Source organism: Bos indicus x Bos taurus, chromosome 3, assembly GCF_003369695.1.
Source record: "Bos indicus x Bos taurus breed Angus x Brahman F1 hybrid chromosome 3, Bos_hybrid_MaternalHap_v2.0, whole genome shotgun sequence".
In the NCBI taxonomy this organism is placed as follows: domain Eukaryota; kingdom Metazoa; phylum Chordata; class Mammalia; order Artiodactyla; family Bovidae; genus Bos; species Bos indicus x Bos taurus.
Window position 1 is genome coordinate 101,204,530 of NC_040078.1, and position 23,190 is coordinate 101,227,719.

General features: G+C 38.2%; 1 protein-coding gene and 1 pseudogene across 1 annotated transcript in view; one reads left to right on the top strand and one right to left on the bottom strand.

The window, feature by feature from the left end:
- EIF2B3 (eukaryotic translation initiation factor 2B subunit gamma) overlaps nt 1–23,190 on the top strand; it is a 114,839-nt gene that overhangs the window by 24,170 nt on the left and 67,479 nt on the right. Inside the window, exon 4 of the mRNA XM_027537445.1 lies at nt 16,588–16,747. Coding sequence (XP_027393246.1) covers nt 16,588–16,747 — 160 coding nt within the window. The remainder of the gene's footprint in view (nt 1–16,587; nt 16,748–23,190) is intronic.
- LOC113889977 lies at nt 16,759–17,753 on the bottom strand (annotated as a pseudogene).

The window sequence follows — 23,190 nt, forward strand, 5'->3', positions numbered from 1 at the left end:
TCTCAGCTTTTAAAATATTCTGTCTAGATTTGTCATAGCTTTCCTTCCAAGGAGCAAACATCTTTTAATTTCATGGCTGCAGTTACTGTCCGTATTAATTTTGGAGCCCCAAAAGATAAAATATGTCACTGTTTCCAGTTTTCCCCCTTCTGTTTGCCATGAAGTGATGGGACTGGATGTCATGATCTTAGCTTTTTGAATGTTGAGTTTTAAGCCAGCTTTTTCACTCTTTCTGGATGGCAGCCTGAATTATATCCATTAAAGGTTAATTTGATCTCTTTTTTTTTAAGTTGAACAATTTGGAAGAGAACAGAAAAGCAGATAAAAGATGAAAGTGAGAAGCAACAGCAACCTGCTTTGTATTAACAGCTGATTATTCACACAAGATCTCTCTCTACAGCCAGTTGAGCACTTTTAGGGATAATTAAATTGGCTAAAGCTTTATAAATGAGTACATTTGAGAAATTAATTAATTTACTTCTGTTCTTAGAGACTACTCTAAAGTAGGGAGTTAATTTATTGGCTAAATATCAGGATGTAAGTTTCATTTTCTGTGGAGTTACCTAGAACATTTTCTCTGAAGATTGCAAGGGAAATCTTTCATATTTACTGTGTGTGTCTGGCCTGTGTTTCTGATCCCTACAGCCACCTTGATAGGTAGATGGTATTACTCTGTTCTGCAGTTGAGAAACCTCATACTCAGAGAGCTTAAATAACCTGCTCCAAATCCCATCCCTGGTTAGATGCTGAGCCAGAGGTAGAACCCAGTCCTGGATTTTGAGATGCATTTGTACATTTCAGATGCCCATGCTTTTTTTACTTTATCATGTAGTCCAAAAGTCTACTTTAGACTTTGGCTTTAGAACAAGTTCAGTGGTCTGGTATTTTTCAGAATTATATTTTCCTCTTCTTTGTGGTTGATAGTTATTTTTATATATAGAACTCTTCTAAAATATGCGATTTAGTGTAGAACTCTTAAATATGTTTATGTAAAACATTAAAAATTAGCAAATCTCCTACTGAGACTCAGGGAACTATGTTGTCTTCCAAGAGTGCTGCTTTTTGTTCCTTGATATCTTTCTAAAGTGGAGGGAGACCCAGGGAAATTTTCTGTCCTGTTTAGAGCCATATGAGCAAGAAGCCTGGCTCTTCTTGTGCAGGAGGAGCACTGTCTCTTGTGCAGGAAGTAAGGATTCAGTCTGTGATCACCACATAAAGCAAAGCTGGCTGAGTCCTTGGACATTGAGCCTGACTTACATTAGATGCTCCTCGGACTGAAGTAATTAGGCTTTGGTGCCATTTTTGTGCTTTAGAAACAATGCTACCATTCCTTAGGTACATGTTTTGAGAACAGGTTAGTGAAGTATATTTGAGAGGCCTCAGCAGACTAAATCCACAGTGGCGTTCTATAACCTGTGGTTAAAGCACTTATATTGCAGATCTCATGGCTTCCTTTAATTTAGAGATTGTGGAGCTGATAATTTTCTATTTAATCTAGACAGGAATCTTTCTGTGGCCTCAGGAAAGCCTCATTTACCCTCTGCCTCAGTTTCATGACCAAGAAAATAGGGATAATAATACCAACACACTAGTTAGAGGTTTAGTTATTTAAGTCCTTTGATGTCGAAAAAGAACTATTGTTATATGTCTTATGAAACACCTAGCATGCTACAACAAAGAACAAACTATGCTGATGAAATCCCCATTGGAGAGACAACTTATTAGAAAGATTGAGCGTATGTGCTATTTTTAGATGTTCAAAAAGCTATGTGCAAGTTGTTTTCAGTTGAGTGTTTGATGTCTGTATCAAATTATAAATCTCTGTCATTCTTTCCTGGAACCTTTCATTTTGCCCAGGGATTTGTTTTTGGCAGATTTTTATCTTCTTGAAAAGAATGAGTACAATTTGGTCAGGGTAACATCTGAGAACTGGCCCCAACTTGCCTGAAGACTTTTAAGTGGCAACTTTCCTTCTTATGACTGCTTTGGTGGGCTGAGGTTGCCTGGGAGGGCCTCAGTATATCCCGAATATGCCTTTGCTGAACCTACTGGTGGCATAGTGAAAAGCCAGGAATTATGACAGAAACAAGTTAAAAAGTTAATTGAGAAAATTTTTGAACATTTTTTCCCATTCCCCACCCCTACTCTGGCAAATCTCGATGGAGCTTTTCTTTTGACTGTAGTAATCTAGTATATGTATTCACAAGCTTGAAATGTTTTCATCTTATCCTTGTTGGAACTCTGATCTATAGGATAGGATTTTGCAGCTCTGTACGACATTCAGTAGCCAGAAAAAACTTGCAAGTTCTGTGTGAGCTTGATTCCTTTGAGTCTCTTTCCTTCTACTGGGAAACTTTCATGGAATGAGGGTTGTAGGGTAGGAGGGAACTGTGATAATTAGGATTATGATAGAAAGCCCAGGCTGTCATCATAAGCTCTCGATACCTTGGGTGACAAGTAGCCCACATGGCTTAGGTTTTTTGAAACTCTTGGTAGGACCACCTATCCTGCTCTGAATCATACGGTAACCATAGCCTGACCAGTGAAATGGACCCATTTGTACAATCTGTGGGAAGTCAGTAAGCATTCTGTCAGCATGACCAGAGTTCATTTGAAGTAGCCTATAGCTACCCAACCTTTTTTCAGCTCTTACCTTAGGTATCATCCTTTCCAACAAGCTTTCCCTAGCTTTCTATTTCTAAGACTGGATTAGCTGCCATTTTTCTATAATCACATAGAGAATTTACATTATCTGTTATAGCATCATCTCCCTTCACTAGACTGTGGAATAAGAACCATATCTGGACCTCACAGAGAGGCCCAGAGAAGATGTTCAGTATTTGTTAATGAATAACAGACAGAGGTAAGCTCTTCGTAAACATTTGGAACAAGCTTCTTACTCCTTTAATATAGACACAGATGTTTATGTGAGCCTAAGTGTGAGTGGATGAGATTCAGTGATTGTAGACCAGAGGGATCATAACACTGGCTGCTTGGTGTTCACTTTATTTACATCTGTAAGTTCCCACCAAGCCTTAAGTTTACTGACATTGCTAGGCCTCTATCCCAAGCAAGTTATCCCAGAGGGAGGACTATTTTATTTTATTGGAGGGGTAGGGTGGCATAGTGAAAAGAATACAGACTTCCAAAGGAAATCCAAAAAAGAGGATATATGTATATGTATAGCTGATTCACTTTGCTATATAGCAGAAATTACACAACATTGTAAAGCAGCTGCACTCCAATAAAAATTAATTTGAAAAAAGAATGAGGACTATTAACTTCAAAACAAATTTTATGAAAACTTTACTGTAAAAAAAAAAAACAAACTTAAGAGCATATTAAATTTTCACATTGCATAATACATGTGGGTACCATGTGGAATCCAGAACCTTTGCTACCTCTCATCACCTGACTTTAGTAGTCTTCATGTTTGACTTCTTTCTGTAGTAAAACAAGGTCTAACCCAGAACACTGTTGGTACCCACATTACAGTACTTACCATACAGTACTTTAATTTGGGTTACATGACTCCCTTCCCCACTGGATTGTGAGCTTCTGGTGGGTAGGGTTGGCATCTTGCTCACCTCTCTTCTTTCAGAGAAAGGTATCTAATGAAAGTAGGAAAGCAATACACCTGGCCACATTAGGGATTCAATATGTGTATGTTTTTTGAATTAATAGGATATTTTAAAATGAGATGTTAGAGATAGTGCAATTATTGGTAATGCCAAGGAATAGAGTATGACAAAATGGTTGAGTGAAGTGGAGAAAAAAATAATCAAAAATGAGGTCAAGGAACCCTAACAGTGAGGATGTTGACATTTTACTGAGGTGATAAAAGAAGGAATGAAAAGAAGATAGTTTTAAAGTCTTTCAAAAAAATACTTAGTATTTCTAGCTCAGAGTTTGTTCCTAAAAATATTAGTGCCCTGCCTCCCTCTTCTCATAGCCTTTTCCATAAAGGTAATCACATCCTCCTCTTTTAGCTACTTATTTTGGTATTCACCCGTGTATCTCTAAATAACATGCTTAAATTGTTACTTTCGGTTATAGACACTACTTATTGACTCCCTATTATGAAGCATGAGGATTTTGCTCCTTCTAATATAGTTATGGGCTTCCCTAGTGGCTCGGTGGTAAAGAAACCGCTTGCCAACGCAGGAAGCGTGGGTTCAATCCCTGGGTCAGAAAGATCCCTGCAGAAGGAAATGGCAACCCACTCCAGTATTCTTGCCTGGGAAATCCCATGGGCAGAGGAACCTGGCAGGCTATAGTCCATGGGGTCACAAAAGATTCAGACGTGACTTAGAAACTAAACAACAACAACAATATAGTTATATTGTAATTTTAGAAGATAAATATTTAGTGTTTATTTGACTGTGTAGTTTGACCACGTATACTGTTGAGCCTTGTTATCTACATTTTTTTTCCCTTTACCACACCATTTTTTTTTTTTTTTTGCTTGCAGGGTAATTATCATAGCTTGTCCTTTCCCAAGCTTTATTTTCTATGAACTTTCTTTTGCCACACCATGGGGCATGCTGGATCTTCCCTGACCAGGGATCAGACCCATTCCCCCTGCTCTGGGAGTGCAGAGTCTTAACTGCTGGACCACCAAGGAAGTCCTTCTATGCACTTACTGATTAACCCCAACCTTTTTACTAGTTGTCTAACCATCTAAGATATTTAGACTCCTTCACCATTCTATCAATTTCATCTTCCTAAAGAAGTCTCTCCGAGAGTAGTAGAGATTGCCTTCCATGCCTGGTGCTCAGCTGTCACTCTGTCATCTCCCTTCATCATCATGAGAATTTACTTTGCCTCTTTTCTTCAGTTTCCTGGAATCCTTATTTTCTTTTTTCTTGGTGTACTCCCCTTGTTTTCTGAAAAACTTACTAGCACTTCCTGACAAAATTTGTTTTGGAACTAATTTTTTTGAGACTTGGCCTGCCTGAAAAATCTCTTTATTCTACCCTCATACTTGATTGATAGTTTGACAAGGTATAGAATTCTCAGTTGAAAAGCTGATCCTTACGAATTTTGAAGACTTTGATCCATTGTCTTTACCTTCCAGTGTTGTTAAGTCCTAAAGTTTTATAATTACTAACCTTTTAAATCTGATCACCTTTTTCTCTGGAAATTTGTATCATCTTCTCTTTGTCCTGAATGTTCTGAAATTTCATGATGATGTACTTTCATGTGAATCTGTTTTTTCCAGGTGAGCCCTCCTGTCAGTGAACTGTTCAACTTGGATTTTCATGCCCTTCAGTTTCAGATCAGATCAGTTGCTCAGTCATGTCTGACTCTTTGCAACCCCATGAATCGCAGCACGCCAGGCCTCCCTGTCCATCACCAACTCCTAGAGTTCACTGAGACTCACATCCATCGAGTCAGTGATGCCATCTAGCCATCTCATCCTCTGTCGTCCCCTTCTCCTCTTGCCCCCAATCCGAGTCTTTTCCAATGAGTCAACTCTTCGCATGAGGTGGCCAAAGTACTGGAGTTTCAGCTTTAGCATCATTCCTTCCAAAGAAGTCCCAGGGCTGATCTCCTTCGGAATGGACTGGTTGGATCTCCTTGCAGTCCAAGGGACTCTCAAGAGTCTTCTCCAACACCACAGTTCAAAAGCATCAATTCTTCGGTGCTCAGCCTTCTTCACAGTACAACTCTCACATCCATACATGACCACTGGAAAAACCATAACCTTGACTAGATGAACCTTTGTTGGCAAAGTAATGTCTCCACTTTTGAATATGCTATCTAGGTTGGTCATAACTTTCCTTCCAGGGAGTAAGCATCTTTTAATTTCATGGCTGCAATCACCATCTGCAGTGATTTTGGAGCCCAGAAAAATAAAGTCTGACACTGTTTCCACTGTTTCCCCATCTATTTCCCATGAAGTGGTGGGACCGGATGCCATGATCTTCGTTTTCTGAGTGTTGAGCTTTAAGCCAACTTTTTCACTCTCCTCTTTCACTTTCATCAAGAGGCTTTTTAGTTCCTCTTCACTTTCTGCCATAAGGGTAGTGTCATCTGCATATCTGAGGTTATTGATATTTCTCCCGGCAATCTTGATTCCAGCTTGTGTTTCTTCAGTCCAGCGTTTCTCATGATGTACTCTGCATAGAAGTTAAATAAGCAGGGTGACAATATACAGCCTTGACGTACTCCTTTTCCTATTTGGAACCAGTCTGTTGTTCCATGTCCAGTTCTAACTGTTGCTTCCTGACCTGCATACAGATTTCTCAAGAGGCAGGTCAGGTGGTCTGGTATTCCCATCTCTTTCAGAATTTTCCACAGTTTATTGTGATCCACACAGTCAAAGGCTTTGGCATACTCAATAAAGCAGAAATAGATGTTTTTCTGGAACTCTCTTGCTTTTTCCATGATCCAGCGGATGTTGGCAATTTGATCTCTGGTTCCTCTGCCATTTCTAAAACCAGCTTGAACATCAGGAAGTTCACGGTTCACATATTGCTAAAGCCTGGCTTGGAGAATTTTGAGCATTCCTTTACCAGCGTGTGAGATGAGTGCAATTGTGCAGTAGTTTGAGCATTCTTTGGCATTGCCTTTCTTTGGGATTGGAATGAAAACTGACCTTTTCCAGTCCTGTGGCCACTGCTGAGTTTTCCAAATTCGCTGGCATATTGAGTGCAGCACTTTCACAGCATCATCTTTCAGGATTTGGAATAGCTTAACTGGAATTCTATCACCTCCACTAGCTTTGTTCGTAGTGATGCTTTCTGAGGCCCACTTGACTTCACATTCCAGGATGTCTGGCTCTAGGTCAGTGATCACACCATCATGATTATCTGGGTTGTGAAGATATTTTTTGTACAGTTCTTCTGTGTATTCTTGCCACCTCTTCTTAATATCTTCTGCTTCTGTTAGGTCCATACCATCTGGTGATGTCCATGTATAGAGTCTTCTCTTGTGTTGTTGGAAGAGGGTGTTTGTTATGACCAGTGCATTTTCTTGGCAAAGAAACTGGTCCTTCAGTTTAGGGGACCTTTAAAAAATCATTTTATTGATGATTCTTATCTGGTTTTTTTTCCTGTTTTTTTCTGGAAACCTACTATTCTGATAATGGATCTCTTAGACTGGTACTCTTAATTTTCTTATCTGTTCTCTTATATCTTCTATTTCTTTATCTTTTTCTCAAGTTTTGTGTGTGGATGGGGCATGTTAACTGTGAGCTTCACTGTAGGGTAATATGGTAATGTGGTTGGGGTGTTTCAGGAGAATCTCTTATATTTGTATCTTTAGGTTTTTTCCTCTTAGACTAGTCAAATTTCCCAGAGAGAACTATTAAATTCTGCTGCCTGAAAGGTGAAGACGTGAGGGTCAGGACTGGGGTTGAGGCAGGGAGGGGAATTGAGTGTCTAGGAATCCTGTATGCATTTTTTTTTAAATCCCTCCTTTTCTGTAAGGTACATCCCCTCTCCCTACTGCCAGTTGTGATTATGCTACCCCAGTCCAGATATCCTCTATTTTATTCTCTTCAGCCATCTGCCATGGTGAGACCCATGCAGTAGTTGGGTTGCAGAATAGACAAGAGGGATCTTTCAAAGGACCTGTTTAATTTTAACTTCTCCCTTTCTAGCTATATACTCATATCAGTTTCTGAGCCCTTTGGGGAGTCTGGTATAAACTGAGTTGCTTCTCAGTTTTCCTACAACTGACTTGAGTCATTTTTTCCAATGTTGTCTCCTCTCCCATTTTCCTGTTTTTGTGTGGTTGTGCCCATTTAAAAAATCTTGTTACTACTATTTCATTGATATTTTGAGAAAGGAAGTTATAGTTGTGCCTTTTCAATGTATCATCTTTACTTTAAAACTTTCACAATATCTAAAGAAGAAGAGGTGACAAGGGAGTTCCATAGCTGCAACATGGAGGAATATATGATTTTGTCTGTTGTCATTTGCTTCATGTCATGAACTGGGGTAATGGAGTGAGAGAAACAACCTGGAAATGGTAATGTGTAAGGAGTTTGCCTACTCCCCTCTGGGCAGTCCTTCATACTGTCCTCCCTCCCCTTTGGTTGGAGGACAGTATGAAGAACAGGGAAAACGTCCTAAAAATTCCTTTGGTGCTTTTATAATTATGAGTGATAGACTGTTAGGACCTTAGAATTAGAAAAGGTTTATAAAGACATTTAATCTAATCTTTTACCCTTCACAAGAATCGTTTCATGACTATTTCCCATGGAGATTATGCTAGGCTTTGTTTGAAAACCTCCAATGGGTATTTCTCATGAGGTTCTAGATATTAGAACATTTTCGGTAATGTTGAACTCATCAGCGCTCCTCTTGTTGTGTTTTGTTTTTTTGGCCCCAACATGTGGCATGAGGGATCCCTAAGTTCTTCTCTTCTTCTGTTTAAGGATTGCTAGGTCTCATGATTTTCAGACCCATCAGCATCCCTGTAACTTCCTTTGATGTCTCTGATTTGTCAGTCTCTTTCAAAATGTTATGTTCAGAAATGTGGCCTGAACAGTGACAGTGGTATTATTTACATCCTATGATTTGGAGGTCATTATTATGAGCAATTTATTAATTTTTTATTTAAGTATCATTAATTGACTTACAGTATTATATTAGTTTCATGTTGTACGACATAATGATTTGATATTTTTATACATTACAAAATGACCACAGATTTCTTAATTTCAATAAAAGCAAAGTCTTACAATCATACAGTACTTTACAGTTTTCAAGTATCTTGTAATTTAACCTATCTTCTAGTTTTTTTATCAACTGTGATTTAGTGTTAAGTAGCAAGATGCCTGACCGAATTTAAATGTAACATAGGTATGTATAAAGAAATAGATTCATTTAGCACCACATCTATTTTTGGTGTGTGTGTGTGTGTATTTTGGAAGGCAATATGATGGCAAAGGGGCAGATCACATAGTATTTCTGAGCCTACTTTTTGTCTATAAAATGAGTTTAACTATTTTGATATTTTAGAATTATGTGAATTTAGAATTAAATGAAATATATGGAAAAGCTTTGTAAATGGTAAAATGCTGTCCAATTTTAAGTTACTTGTTTTTGCCATCAACTTAGAGATAACATAGCCTTAGAAAACCAACTGAACTGATGATGGTAGCAGGTAGACTGTCATTAGTTTCCAAACTGGAATCTTTATGGATCAGAATTCTAAAAGTATGTGATTTGTCAGGCTGTTGCTAAAAAGGTTTTCAGAGACACATGTTTTAATGAATGAACTTGGATGGTAACATCTCTTTAACCAGAATGGTTAGCTTGTTATGGATTTTTGTGCCTAATTGACTTCTCTGATTAACTGAGAATTGCCATACATGGATTATTACTTTGGAATTAATTCAAGTTTTTTATTTTAATTGAGTATATTTCAATTGATATAAATATTGTATAGGTTATAGGCATACAGTTGGTTAGATAGCATCACCACCTCAATGGATATGAATTTGAGCAAACTCCAGGAGATAGCGCAAGACAGGGAAATCTCTTGTGCTGCAGTCCATGGGGTCGCAAAGAGTGGGACACAACCTAACGACTGAACACATAACACACATAGTGATTCACAGTTTTTAAAGGTTATACTCTATAGTTACTATAAGTATTTATTGTATTCCCCATGTTGTACAGAAAGAATTCAAGTTTAATTAAATTTGGTGAGCCTCAAAATTACACTTAACATGATTTAATCTTTCATGAAGATTCCCAAAGTGAACTTTAAGGTCGCCACTATTATTAATGCCACTGAACCCAGAACATGGGTCTAGATAAAGAATTGATAATAGCTTGACCCTGGTAATCATAGAGTTTTGTGCCACGAAGGGCTTTAAAGTTGGTGCAGGCTTTTATCTTATAAAGGAGGAAACTGAGGCTCAAAGAGGGAATGACTTATTCAAAGTCACATGTGTAATTAATAGGAAAAATAAACATGTCTAATCTTAGAAGTTACTTTTTGTTTCTTCAAAAAAAAAAAAAAAAAAGAAGTTACTTTTTGGGGATGATAAAATTCTGATTTTAGTTTCTTTTTTTTGTTGTTTGTTTAAACTTGATAGTTGTTTGTTTCTCATGTTGTTATAAATGCCCCTCTTTCATAACCCTCTGCTGATCTTCTTCCAAACTTTTAGGTTTCTAAGTAAACTGGACACTATTTCTATGTCATATACTTCAGGGTAAAATTAATATTCAAGTTACAGGCAGAAAATACATAATGTAATTGTAAGAGCATACTCTGTGGTCTTGAAATGGGGCAGTGATACATTTATCCTGTGGCATATGTGTGTCTGACACAAAGAAAAAGAATGAAGTTATTTATTATAAATTCAGAATAATAAATTATTTCAAAGTAAAAGTTTGATTTGAGAGAATAAAAAGCCTTTGTTATTTCTCTATTAATATCAGTACATTTGGAGATTAAAATTAAATTGTAGATATCTAAATCCTGAAAGAGATGTAATCAGCATTTTTATGTAGAACTCATTTAACAGAAATTAACACATTCTCAGTTAGTTTTTAGCTTCGCATAGGAAAGATGAGTAGAATTCTTCTGTTTGTTCTTAACCTGAAGAGGAAAACTTATTGTAGAAAGGTGAATGAGCTAAAAATATTATAACTGTAAATGTTGAACCTGCATTTTAAAATTATAAATCTGGCATATCACCCTCTAGCCATGCTGTCCAGGACAATGGCATCTGATTTCTTTGCTTTCAGACATCTCTGCCTTTTCTTTGGAAGCAGCAGATTCGTCTCCTACCTCATTGCTTCAGGAAGCTGCCAAGTTACCTCTGTGATCCCTGCCTTAACTCCAAATAGTCACAAGTTCTACACAGGACAGTCAGCTCTGTCAGAAAGTATGCTGTTTCTAAACATCTAAAATTGGATGTTCTAATCTTTGAGTCAGTTTAAACAAGGAGAAGGAGGTAACAAGAAGATTGCCAGTATTTACTGATGCTTTTGTTTGCTATAGCAGATTGAATTCTGAGGATACAAAGATATAAGAGCTCCTTATGAAGATCAAAGTCTAGATGGAGAAAAAAACAGCTTAGTGATTTAAGGTCAGTAATGGATCAGAAAAGACTTCATCTCTAGATGAGACAATATATTGACTCTTTGTTTTCCAGTAACTATGGTAAGACCTGAATCTTGATGCGGTGGAAAGAGAGAATTGGGAATGCATTCTTGGCAGTTTACTGTAGCAGATTAACATTAACTATGTGGAGGGTGGATTGTGGGAGAGAGGCTGGCTAATTAGGTAGGTGGAGTCACATTTTGAAGACCCTTAATGTCATGCTAAGGAATTTGAACTTAATCCTGTAGAGTGATGATCTCCAAAATAGAGTGTTCTCAGAGCCAGAGGGTGTGCAGGATAGAGTCTCAGAGGAAAATATTAGAATCTCTAGTTCTTATTTTCTTGGGCTCTAAAGTCACTGCAGACGGTGACTGTCAGATCAGATCAGATCAGTCGCTCCGTTGTGTCCGACTCTTTGCGACCCCATGAATCGCAGCACGCCAGGCCTCCCTGTCCATCACCAACTCCCGGAGTTCACTCAGACTCATGTCCATCGAGTCAGTGATGCCATCCAGCCATCTCATCCTCTGTCGTCCCCTTCTCCTCCTGCCCCCAATCCCTCCCAGCATCAGAGTCTTTTCCAATGAGTCAACTCTTCGCATGAGGTGGCCTAAGTACTGGAGTTTCAGCTTTAGCATCATTCCTTCCAAAGAACACCCAGGGCTGATCTCCTTCAGAATGGACTGGTTGGATCTCCTTGCAGTCCAAGGGACTCTCAAGAGTCTTTTCCAACACCACAGTTCAAAAGCATCAATTCTTCGGCGCTCAGCCTTCTTCACAGTCCGACTCTCACATCCATACATGACCACAGGAAAAACCATAGCCTTGACTAGATAAAGTAATGTCTCTGCTTTTGAATATGCTATCTAGGTTGGTCATAACTTTCCAGTTAGCCATGGATAATTATTTTTTATTTTTTAACTTTACAATATTGTATTGGTTTTGCCATATATCAACATGAATCCGCCACAGGTATACACGTGTTCCCCATCCTGAACCCTCCTCCCTCCTCCCTCCCCATACCATCCCTCTGGATCGTTCCAGTGCACTAGCCCCAAGCATCCAGTATCGTGCGTCGAACCTGGACTGGCGACTTGTTTCATATATGATACTATACATGTTTCAATGCCATTCTCCCAAATCATCCCACCCTCTCCCTCTCCCAGAGAGTCCAAAAGACTGTTCTATACATCAGTGTCTCTTTTGCTGTCTCGTTGGGTTATTGTTACCATCTTTCTAAATTCCATATATATGCGTTAGTATACTGTATTGGTGTTTTTCTTTCTGGCTTACTTCACTCTGTATAATAGGCTCCAGTTTCATCCACCTCATTAGAACTGATTCAAATGTATTCTTTATAATGGCTAAGTAATACTCCATTGTGTATATGTACCACAGCTTTCTTATCCATTCATCTGCTGATAGACATCTAGGTTGCTTCCATGTCCTGGCTATTATAAACAGTGCTGCGATGAACATTGGGGTACACGTGTCTCTTTCAATTCTGGTTTCCTCAGTGTGTATGCCCAGTAGTGGAATTGCTGGGTCATAAGGCAGTTCTATTTCCAGTTTTTTAAGGAGTCTCCACACTGTTCTCCATAGTGGCTGTACTAGTTTGCATTCCCACCAACAGTGTAAGAGGGTTCCGTTTTCTCCACACCCTCTCCAGCATTTATTGCTTGTAGACTTTTGGATCGCAGCCATTCTGACTGGCGTGAAATGGTACCTCATAGTGGTTTTGATTTGCATTTCTCTGATAATGAGTGATGTTGAGCATCTTTTCATGTGTTTGTTAGCCATCTGTATGTCTTCTTTGGAGAAATGTCTATTTAGTTCTTTGGCCCATTTTTTGATTGGGTCATTTATTTTCTGGAATTGAGCTGTAGGAGTTGCTTGTATATTTTTAAGATTAGTTGTTTGTCAGTTGCTTCATTTGCTATTATTTTCTCCCATTCTGAAGGTTGTCTTTTCACCTTGCTTATAGTTTCCTTTGTTGTGCAGAAGCTTTTAAGTTTAATTAGGTCCCATTTGTTTATTTTTGCTTTGATTTCCAATATTCTGGGAGGTGGGTCATAGAGGATCCTGCTGTGATTTATGTCGGAGAGTGTTTTGCCTATGTTCTCCTCTAGGAGTTTTATAGTTTCTGGTCTTACGTTTAGATCTTTAATCCATTTTGAGTTTATTTTTGTGTATGGTGTTAGAAAGTGTTCTAGTTTCATTCTTTTACAAGTGGTTGACCAGTTTTCCCAGCACCACTTGTTAAAGAGATTGTCTTTAATCCATTGTATATTCTTGCCTCCTTTGTCAAAGATAAAGTGTCCATAAGTGCGTGGATTTATCTCTGAGCTTTCTATTCATGGGTAATTATTAAAGATTGAAGGCAGGAGGAGAAGGGGGCGACAGAAGATGAGATAGTTGGATGGTACCGCCGGACTCGATGGACATGTTTGAGCAAGCTCCAAAAGGTGGTGATGAACAAGGAAGCCTGGCATGTTGCAGTCCATGGGGTTGCAAAGACTCAGACATGACTGAGCGAGTGAACTGAATTGAATTATTAAAGCACCAAACTACTCTTGGAGACTGGATTGAGATTGGACCACATAGAAAAATGTAAATTGTGACAATTCCCAGTCGTACCAAATAGCTGAATTCATTAGTTCCTTATTGGCAGGGGTGGGTATTGGGTGGTGATTTGGGTCATAGTCATTGTTTGTGGAAGTGCTGAGTGGGTAAAAGCATGGTAGTTACCTTACCCTGACAGTTTTTTCCCAGGGGAGTAAGTGTGTTTTTCTTTCTCCTTGCTGTAGGAAATTGTTTGCCAGATTGTGTTACTTATAACATCTATCATGGAACAGCTGCCAGGAAAAGAAAAGAGGCTATTCCCAGTAGCTCTTCCCTCCTCCTACCCTACCATTACCACCACACACACATACATCCGGTTTTATTTTTTTCTTCTAGTTTTACTCAGTGGTTTTGGCTTGATTGAAATGTTCTTATAATGACAGATTTCTGGACTTTGCCATGGCTTTGTAATTGGTTTTCTAAGCTCTATTTGTTTGCTTTAGCCAAGACTAATCGGCAGCAGTTCAAGTTTGAATTCTGGGGTATCTTGAACACTATAGTGCTATCTTCTACCTTCCCTTGAAGACCTTGTATGTTTCCACTTGGTCAAAAATGCAGGCATTTACTGTCCTTTAAGAACTGTGCTTTTCACCCTTGACGTTGCCCTTGTTCCGTTACAGGAGCAGGCTTCAGTAAAGCTTACTGAGGACTGTTAGGATAGTGAATAGGGAGGTCTGTGGAGATGCCAGTTGGTCTCTACAGATGATGCATACTCTGATGTTAGAAAAGAACACAAGGCAACTGAGGGTTGATGTCTCCCAGGAACTTTCAAGTTAATTGCATTTCATATATACAGTTGCTTGACAGTCCAAACAGTCTATGTTTATTCATGGTTTGTGGTCACACGTGATCAGAAATACTTCTGGCTCTTTTAAGAGTTTTTCCACTTTCTCTCTGTGGGTTCCAGTTAGTAGAAGAACATTTGCATTTCTAGAATGGCCTTTACATTTTTAGAATAAAAATTAAAACAGTCATTTATTTTCTTACAATTATAACTTTTATTAAACAAAAATAAACAGTATTAAAAAGATATAAGGATGATTTCATTTTCCTTTTAGACTTTAGTTTCTTCTTCCAGGATTTCTAGCCTTGGAAACAAAGTACATTGATCAGTCAGCAAAGACTTTTCCTCTGGAAATGCAGTTGCAAAGAGAACAGGAATGTGTTTGGTCTCAGTGAGAGTGGTGCATTCTTTGGGAACAGGCAGGAAGAGGGCCTGACAGAATAGCACCTCCATCTGTATCCCAGGTTCTGCCCTTTCAGACTGAATCCTTTCATTTCACACTGAGAACAGATGGCAACCAGACACTAGGAGGAGGGCTCTGTTTCTTGTGCTCCTTGGGGATTTCGCATTCAGCTTAGCAAAAAGTCATCTAAAAGCAGAGAGAAAAATGAGGCTGCAGACTGTTCACAATTATGCAGGACTTGTTTGGCATTCGTTATGCTGACAGATTTATTTTCTGCAGATATTGAATGATAACAGCATTTATTTTCTAAGACAGCATTGTCACCACTTCAGAAGCATCTGCATTGGGGTCGTTTTCTTCACTTTGGAGTACAGTTAATAATTTATTGTGGAACAGTCAGCTTACAGAAACCAGTCATCTTATTAGAGAAACTTAGGAAAATAGAAAGGATTTTTTTTCTTCAACAAACTGTCATTTTCATTGTAATGAAATGGGGTAACTTCTCTGCGGCTCTAGTGACATGTCTTTAGTAATGGCCCATGCTTCCTGCCTTTCTAAGTACTGTTAACAAGAAGTGGGATTCTGCAGGCCATTTCTTCCTTAGCTTGCATGTATGTGAGCTGATTTGTTAATGTTTGACGGTTCCTGGATGGTGAGTTGCAGGCTTAGGAATTTTTTTTCCTAAAAAGAAGATGTTTATAGGAACTTTTTTTTTTTTTTTAAGCTCAGTTAAGATCCAGAAAGAACTAGGAGAGCCTTAATAAGTAGAAGAGTAGGAAAAAAAAAAAAAATCCAAATTTGAACTTCTTAAACCTGAAGCCTTCAAAAGGAATTGTTTAGGTTATAAATAATGAATTTTATGTAGAAAAAGAAATGATGGTCCTAGTACAGATTCTATATTTGGAATAAGAAATTACAGGCAGTAAGATAAGGCATTCTGATGGTTGAGTCTCACTTTCTGAGCAAGTGCGATTCTTTTTCCTAGAATGTAAGTTGAAATTGTCTATTTTCCCCCAAAGTAAGAATCTTGATTTTAAATTAAAATTTTAGAAAAGTTGGAGCCACTTACAAAAATTTCTCTAGATATTCACTTTGTTCTTTAACCTAAATAATGTAGTCCAGTGTTTTTCAGACTTTTTAAAATAGCAGAATTTGTATTGCTTTGAGGATTAAATGGATGCTTTTATACATACCTAAAGTTGTAGTATAATGGTTTATTAGCTTGACTGTTTTCCCAAAGAGGGGCACATTATAATATATTCATCCTGTTATTTATTTCCTAGTATTATAGCAAAGTGACTGCTTTAAAATAAAGTATTTCACAATCTTATTGGATCATCAGACTGTGTGAAAGCACCTTTTAAACTGTAAAGAGACATAAAAATTTTAAGATCATTAACTCCATACACAGAAATAGACAATGTGATGGTTTTCATACTCTCTTCCTTAGAGCCCAGGATTCCAGAGGTGCCTCAGGGACAGCAGCAGTAAGGCACACACAAAGGGGAGGTGGGATTTCCAGACCCTCCCCCAACACAGTTCAGCTAGAACAACCTATTTATTTTACCTACTCCACCGCTGTGAAAAAGGTTTGAGGACAAGTGTCCAGTTTGTGTGTGCTTCTGAGACATTGTGAGTTTATCCTGTGATAATTTTGTGTGATCCTTTGTCCCTTGTGATACTGACTTTTCCTCTTCTCCTTTGACAGACAGATGTACTGGTCCTGAGCTGTGATCTGATAACAGATGTTGCCTTACATGAGGTTGTGGACCTATTCAGAGCTCATGATGCATCGCTTGCCATGTTAATGAGAAAAGGTCAAGAAAGCTTAGAACCAGTTCCAGGTCAAAAGGGGAAAAAAAAAGCAGGTAAGGAGGGTGGAATTTGATTTATTTCTTTGTCAACTTCTTATAATTATCATACATGCTTTCACTTAAAAAGAAATATTTATTGAAAACTGACTGTGCTGCAGGCACTGTGCTAGGGGTGGATGACATAAAGTCAAATAAGACACAGTCCCTGATTTAAAGAAGCTTATAGCTATTGATTATGTATTATCCAAGAGGCTTTTGTCTACAGAGAGGAGCACTCAAAACTGTTTGCATTGTGTAACTGAATGCATATACCTAAGAAATAAAAAAATTAATTTAAAATCACTTTTTAAAAAATAATTAAAATCCGATGACAAGTTAGATATCTTTAAGCAATTAAGATTACTATTGCACATTTAGAATGGTTGATTCTTTTTTTTTAAGTTGTTTCAAAGTAGTTTATTTAGGGGTTCCATTTTCACTCCTCAATAGATTTTATGTATTTCTCATATGCTTCTTCACTCATTAGTTCATCTAGTTCTGAAGGGTTACTGAATGTCATCTTGATCAGCCAACCATCTTCATAACAAGACTTGTTGACAAGTCCTGGATTTTCTGCTAGAGCTTTATTAATTTCAGTTACTTCTCCTGATAGAGGTGACTAGAGTTCACTAGCAGCTTTCACACTTTCCAAAGCACCAAACTCCTCTTGTTTGTTCAACTGTGTTCCAACTTCAGGCAGACTACAGTAAACATCTCCCAAAGCTTCCTGTGCAAAATTGCTGATTCCCACTGTTCCAACACCATTTTCTGTTGTTATCCATTCGTGTTTTTCTGTGAATTTCCGTACCGACAGCAGAGCAGGGCCGGTGCGCAGCGCCCGGACGGCACCTGCCCGCAGTCCCCAGGGCCGCGGCGAGCAGGGCCCGCTGGGTGCCGAGATGGCGCGCAGGCTGCCGACTGCGGCCAGCAACCCCCGCACCGCGCACAGCGCCATGTTCGCACAGGTACAGAGGGTCTCCGCGCGGCACCTCTAGAATGGTTGATTCTTTTGAATACTCCAGTGACCCTGAAAGTTGCTCAGTCGTGTCTGACTCTTTGCAGCCCCATGGACTATACAGTTCATGGAATTCTCCAGGCCAGAATACTGGAGTGGGTAGCCTTTCCCTTCTCAAAGGGTTCTTTCAACCCAGGAATTGAACCATCTCTCACATTGCAGATGGATTCTTTACCAGCTGAGCCACCATGAACCCTAAATAGCCAGTAAACAAAACAGTCATTAACCATGTTTTGTCTTGGGATGACAAAATATCTTGATATTTCCCCGGATTCCAGTAGTGGGTTATTTTTTTAATTTTCAGAGAGTTATAGTAATCTTACCAGATCCAAAAGAAAAGGAATAATACTCTACTCCAGCCAGGGTTATAGAATTTGGGCTTTTGGTTTATTGTTGATTTTTAGTTAAGGCATAGTTCATGACTGCTTTTCCCAGAGTATTTCAGCTGAGTCATTCATATTATGACTGGGCTACTTTTAATAACTGAACTTATGACCAAAACACTTTGTGAGATCATACTTTTTAATATAGGTTTTAGTTTTTCCTATAATATGCTTTTTCCCACTGGAATGATGTGTCCTTTAGATTTTTCTTAGCCAGCATTATATAACCCATTGTCCTGTAATTATATATTGACATGGTCTGTTACAATTATTAGAAGCTATGTATGGTTTATTAGTATCTGATTATTATTAATAGAGCCACCTAGAATGTTCATTCATAGGATTTTAGTAATGTAGTTTATACTTTTAGCTCTCTTTTTCAGAACATTTGGTTAATTTATTATTTTGAACTATAGCATTGAAACTTCTTTCTAGGTACTTTTTGTATTAAAGCAATCACTGATACAGATTAATTGTTGAATCCTCTTTGTACCTTGTTATTATGTATACTTCCCACGTGGATCAGTCCTTTGGTTCTTGACGTAATTTCTACTTTTGTGAGCTCTGGTTTGCTTACAATTCCTTGTATTCATCCTTTTCTACCTACTAGATAGAAGCAACTGTATTGTCAGACTTTATCAACATATGTATATTTTACAAATATTATTGTTTTCTTTTTTTAAAATCTTATTATAACAATCTAAAAAAATCTGCTTATAACAATGTAAAAAAATCAAATACCTTACTATAGTTACTCTTCTTGGTATTATAACTTTTTTGTACATTGTATATTAGCTTTTATGTCTTAATTATCATTATAGATGAGTAGCTTTTCATAATTTTATTTTAAATTAACTATTTGTCCATTTAAAAATTGATGCTTAAATCGTAACAACATGGTTATTGGAAGTTTTCTTTAAGGTGGCTCTTCTGTTTTTGAAAAAGTATGATGTTCACTGGTAACTTGCTATATGGTTAGATTCTGAGTACGGAGGGCAGGGAAGCTGGAAATGGTACTGGAGAGAATACAGGGATTAGACTAATGAGTTTGAACTTTATCCCTGAAACAGTAGGGATGTACTTGAGGAATTTTAAATAAGAGAATGTCATAATCAGATTTGTATTTTAGATTTTTTCATTCTTTACATGAAATTTTGAACTCCTCAGTATCTATATTTTGTTGTATTTGAGGACTAAGTTTTAAATTCTTACCATGGAATGCTATGCATTTCAATGATAAGCATTTTTTTTTAAGAATCATAAATTTCTCAGATTGTATGTTTGGTCTGCCTCTTGACTGCTCTTATGTGCCAGAACAGCCAGTGGTCCTCTCTTTCTCAGATATTGTTTAATAGTCTGGATCCGTTAGATCCAAGTTTCCCAAACAGTGTTCTTACTGGCTTATGGGAGAATGGCTAATGGCTAGATGTTTCAGGAGCCATCTTTCTTCCTGTTCCCACTTCCTTCTCAGATTTTTAGGAACTAAAGATACTGAGGAGGGCAGGATCAAATTAATTTATGTTTGGATTTTTGGAGCTTATTATTCATACTGCAAGCCTTTACATGTGATGTTCTCTGCCAGAAATACTCTCCCCTTACCTGAAACACATGCACTCTAAATCCAACTTAACTTCAAGTTATCTGCTAAGAGAGGCCTTCCTTGACCCTCTAATTCAACCCCTATTTGCCTACATATGGCAGCCCTACTCTTGTACTTACTCTCTCCTCTATTGAACTATAAGCTCCATGAGAATAGGAGTCATGTCTGTTTTGTTTGGTTTATCCCCACATCTGGCTGAGTTATGGCCCATGGTGACCAGTCAGTAGATACTACTGAATGGTTGAGGGGCCTGCCTATAAAGATATCTCTATTGTCCTCAAGGTAAGAGGAAGTATATTCAAGACCTAGATGTTTAAGTCCTAAAAATTTGAGTCTAAGCTGTAGTTGGGTTCATGAATGGGTATTATAAGAGTCTGAGTTTCAGCAATATACAATATACTGACACTACATTGCCTTTTTTCTTTTTTTTAAAATTTAATCGTAGTTCCCTGACCAGGGATCGAACCTAAGCCCCTGCAGAAGAAGCGTAGAGTCCTAAATACTTGATCACCAGGGAATTCCCATTGCCTATTAATTTGTGTTTAGAAATGTTTCCAAGATTTTTAAATTAAACAGCTGCTGCTGTAGTATGGTTGTTAAATGCACAGGTTCTGGAATTCAGACTGAGTGGGCTTCAGTGCTCAAAAACTGTGCAGTCTTGGACAAATTATCTAACTAACCTGAACTTCATTTTCATTATCTATAAAGTGAGACTGAATCCTTTGAGGATTTTTGTGTGAGAATTAAATGAGATGTCTATAAATCAGGCAATCTACTTCTTGAAACAGCATAGTTGGTCATCTATATCCGGGTTTCACAATATGAATTCAACCAACCAGTTGTATAAAGATTTCCATTCACCATCCTTGCTTAGAAAATTCAAGGTTTCCTTCTCTCTCAATTTCAGTGAAAACATATTGTATTTATTTTGCTTCATCACAGATAACATGTTTACTAAGAGGCTTTTTTTCCTGGGCATTCCTCTGTTCAACTGTTTAATGCTATTAAAATTATGGTTTTATGATACAAATTATTGACTATTATCTCTACAGTTCCTGTGTCTCTTGGAATGTTTGAAATGGAAAATGTTGTAGGAAACTGTTATTTAACTTACCCAGTTCACTGCCGGGGACCAGCCCCGGCTGATCCAGGGTATTCGAAGCGGGGACGGCGTCGGCGAGGATCAGGAAACAACTGCTTAATTAAACGTTAATTAAGGATATAAAGAGTAATAGAATGAGGATAGCTCAGTGAAGAAATTCAGTGGAGAAAAGAGGCTGAAATAAGGATAGCTCAGTGAGGAAATTCAGTGGAGAAAAGAGGCTGAATAATTCAGCCAGAAGGTAAGAGAAAGAACGACATGGTGAGACCAAGTTTCGGTGAACAAGGCCCACACTTTATTTTCCAAAGTAGTTTTTATACCTTAAGTTATGCATAGAGGATAATGGGGGAAGGGGTAGAGTCATGCAGTAAGCCAGGCTTTCTTCCTGCAAACTTATCATATGCAAAAGTTTAGGTGATTTGCATCATCTTCTGGCCTGGAGGCCTTTTTCTCTAAAGGTGATTATTCTAAAGTCAGGCGCCAGCCTCCAAAAAGCATTAGATAAAGTTGCATTCCTACAGAGCAAAGGTGTGGTGGGCTATAACAAGAAAAAGAATTAATTCAAGGGTCCCAGGTTACAAACATTAAAGCTACTATTTAAACCAATTATATTAATCAATACACTGCCAGGGACACAGCAGGTAAGGGATATGGAGACTTAGCAGCAAACATTGGCCCAACAAGTGAAAATCCCTTCACCAATACAATTTCTAATCAATCTTTTGACTGCTCAAAGGAATCTGTATTTAGACAGTTTAGAACATCTCATGCCTCTCACAGTTTGGAGGCTCTGAGCAATCACATGTGGCCGGAAAAACCTATTCAGGCAGGCTAGAGGACTTCCAAGGGAGTTTGTAGGTTGAAACACTGTCACACCCAGGAATTATTAACTGGAGCTATAAGCTAACTCTTTTTTCAGAGAGGTAGTGGGGGACAGCCCCCCGTAAAGTAAGAGGTGTAGGTGAAAGCACAAAGCAGAAAGTAGGCAGACTCTGGTTTTGGGGGTAGATTGCTCGAGAATTTCCAGGGAGACTCCTGAGGCTTGATCCCGCCTTTGCGTATGCCAAGCCTCCTTCCTCATGACCTTTGCCAGAGGCGGAGCTCGCTCCCCGCAGTTCACTGTAGTATTTCTCAAACTCTTTCCTAGTTCTCAGAATAATGGATAGCTTTGGTCCAGACTGTGTTAAGTCATTTCAGTTGTATTCAGATGTTTGCAACCCCATGGACTGTAGCCTGCCAGGATCCTCTGTCCAAGGGATTTTCCAGGCAAGAATACTGGAATGGGTTGCCATGCCTTTCTCCAGGGGATCTTTCTGACCCAGGGATTGAACCCTTGTCTTTTATGTCTCCTGCATTGGCAGGCAGGTTCTTTACCTGGGTCCAAACAAGATCAATATATATCAGGGTGCTTCAGAATCTCACAAATGAAAGCTGTCACTTGGTTGTCACCTCTCAGTCAGCTTAGCTCCCTCTATATTAACACATGTTGGCAGGCAGTTCTGAGTCTGTATTTCTTTTGCTTCAGCTTCCTTTATTTCTCTCAAAGCTCTACTTCAACAAGCAAACTTCTACTCCTGTTTAGGCGTCTGATTTATCTTTTTTTCTCTTCTCAATCTCATTCTTTCTGCCCCAACCCTTTTTTCCCCCTAATCATGTCCAACAGAAGTGATTGAAACCCCTGTATACTCAAAACTGAAATTCTTGTGATTAAGGAATCAGTGTAGAGAAATAAGTTCAAATATAGTAGAAATTGTATGTCATGGTGTGACAGGTACAATAGCAGGAACATGTACAAAATACAGGGGGCAATTTAATGTTTCAGTTACAGGGAAATGTGTTTCAAGGCATAATATTTGAAAAGGAGGAGGCGAGTGATTTACTTAGGTACAGAAGGGGTAGCTGGTATGAAATCAGATCCCTGACTAACAAATACATTAAATGTTGATGTAGTCATTAAATTTAGGACATATTATATATGAAATCTATACTAAGCCCTATATGAGAAACATAAATAATCAAGATTTGTTCACAAGATAAAATTAATGGGGCTAGGTAGTTTTGTTACTTTCCCAACTTGTATAATCCATCTATGGCCTAATAACACTTTGTGGATAGTTGTTCAAAAGTCACATCAGTGCTAAGTGATAGAATCAGAATTTGAACTCATGGCTTCTAACTCCACAGCCTGGACTTTCTAGTTCATTTCTTTCTCTTTTTTTAAATTTAATTTTAATTTTTTATCAGTGTTTTATATGCCCATAATTTTAAAAGTACTGTAATTATTCATGGTATATTATAATAAGTAGCAACCCCCATCCTGTTTATCCTCACCATACTAGGAGGCAGCCACTTAACATT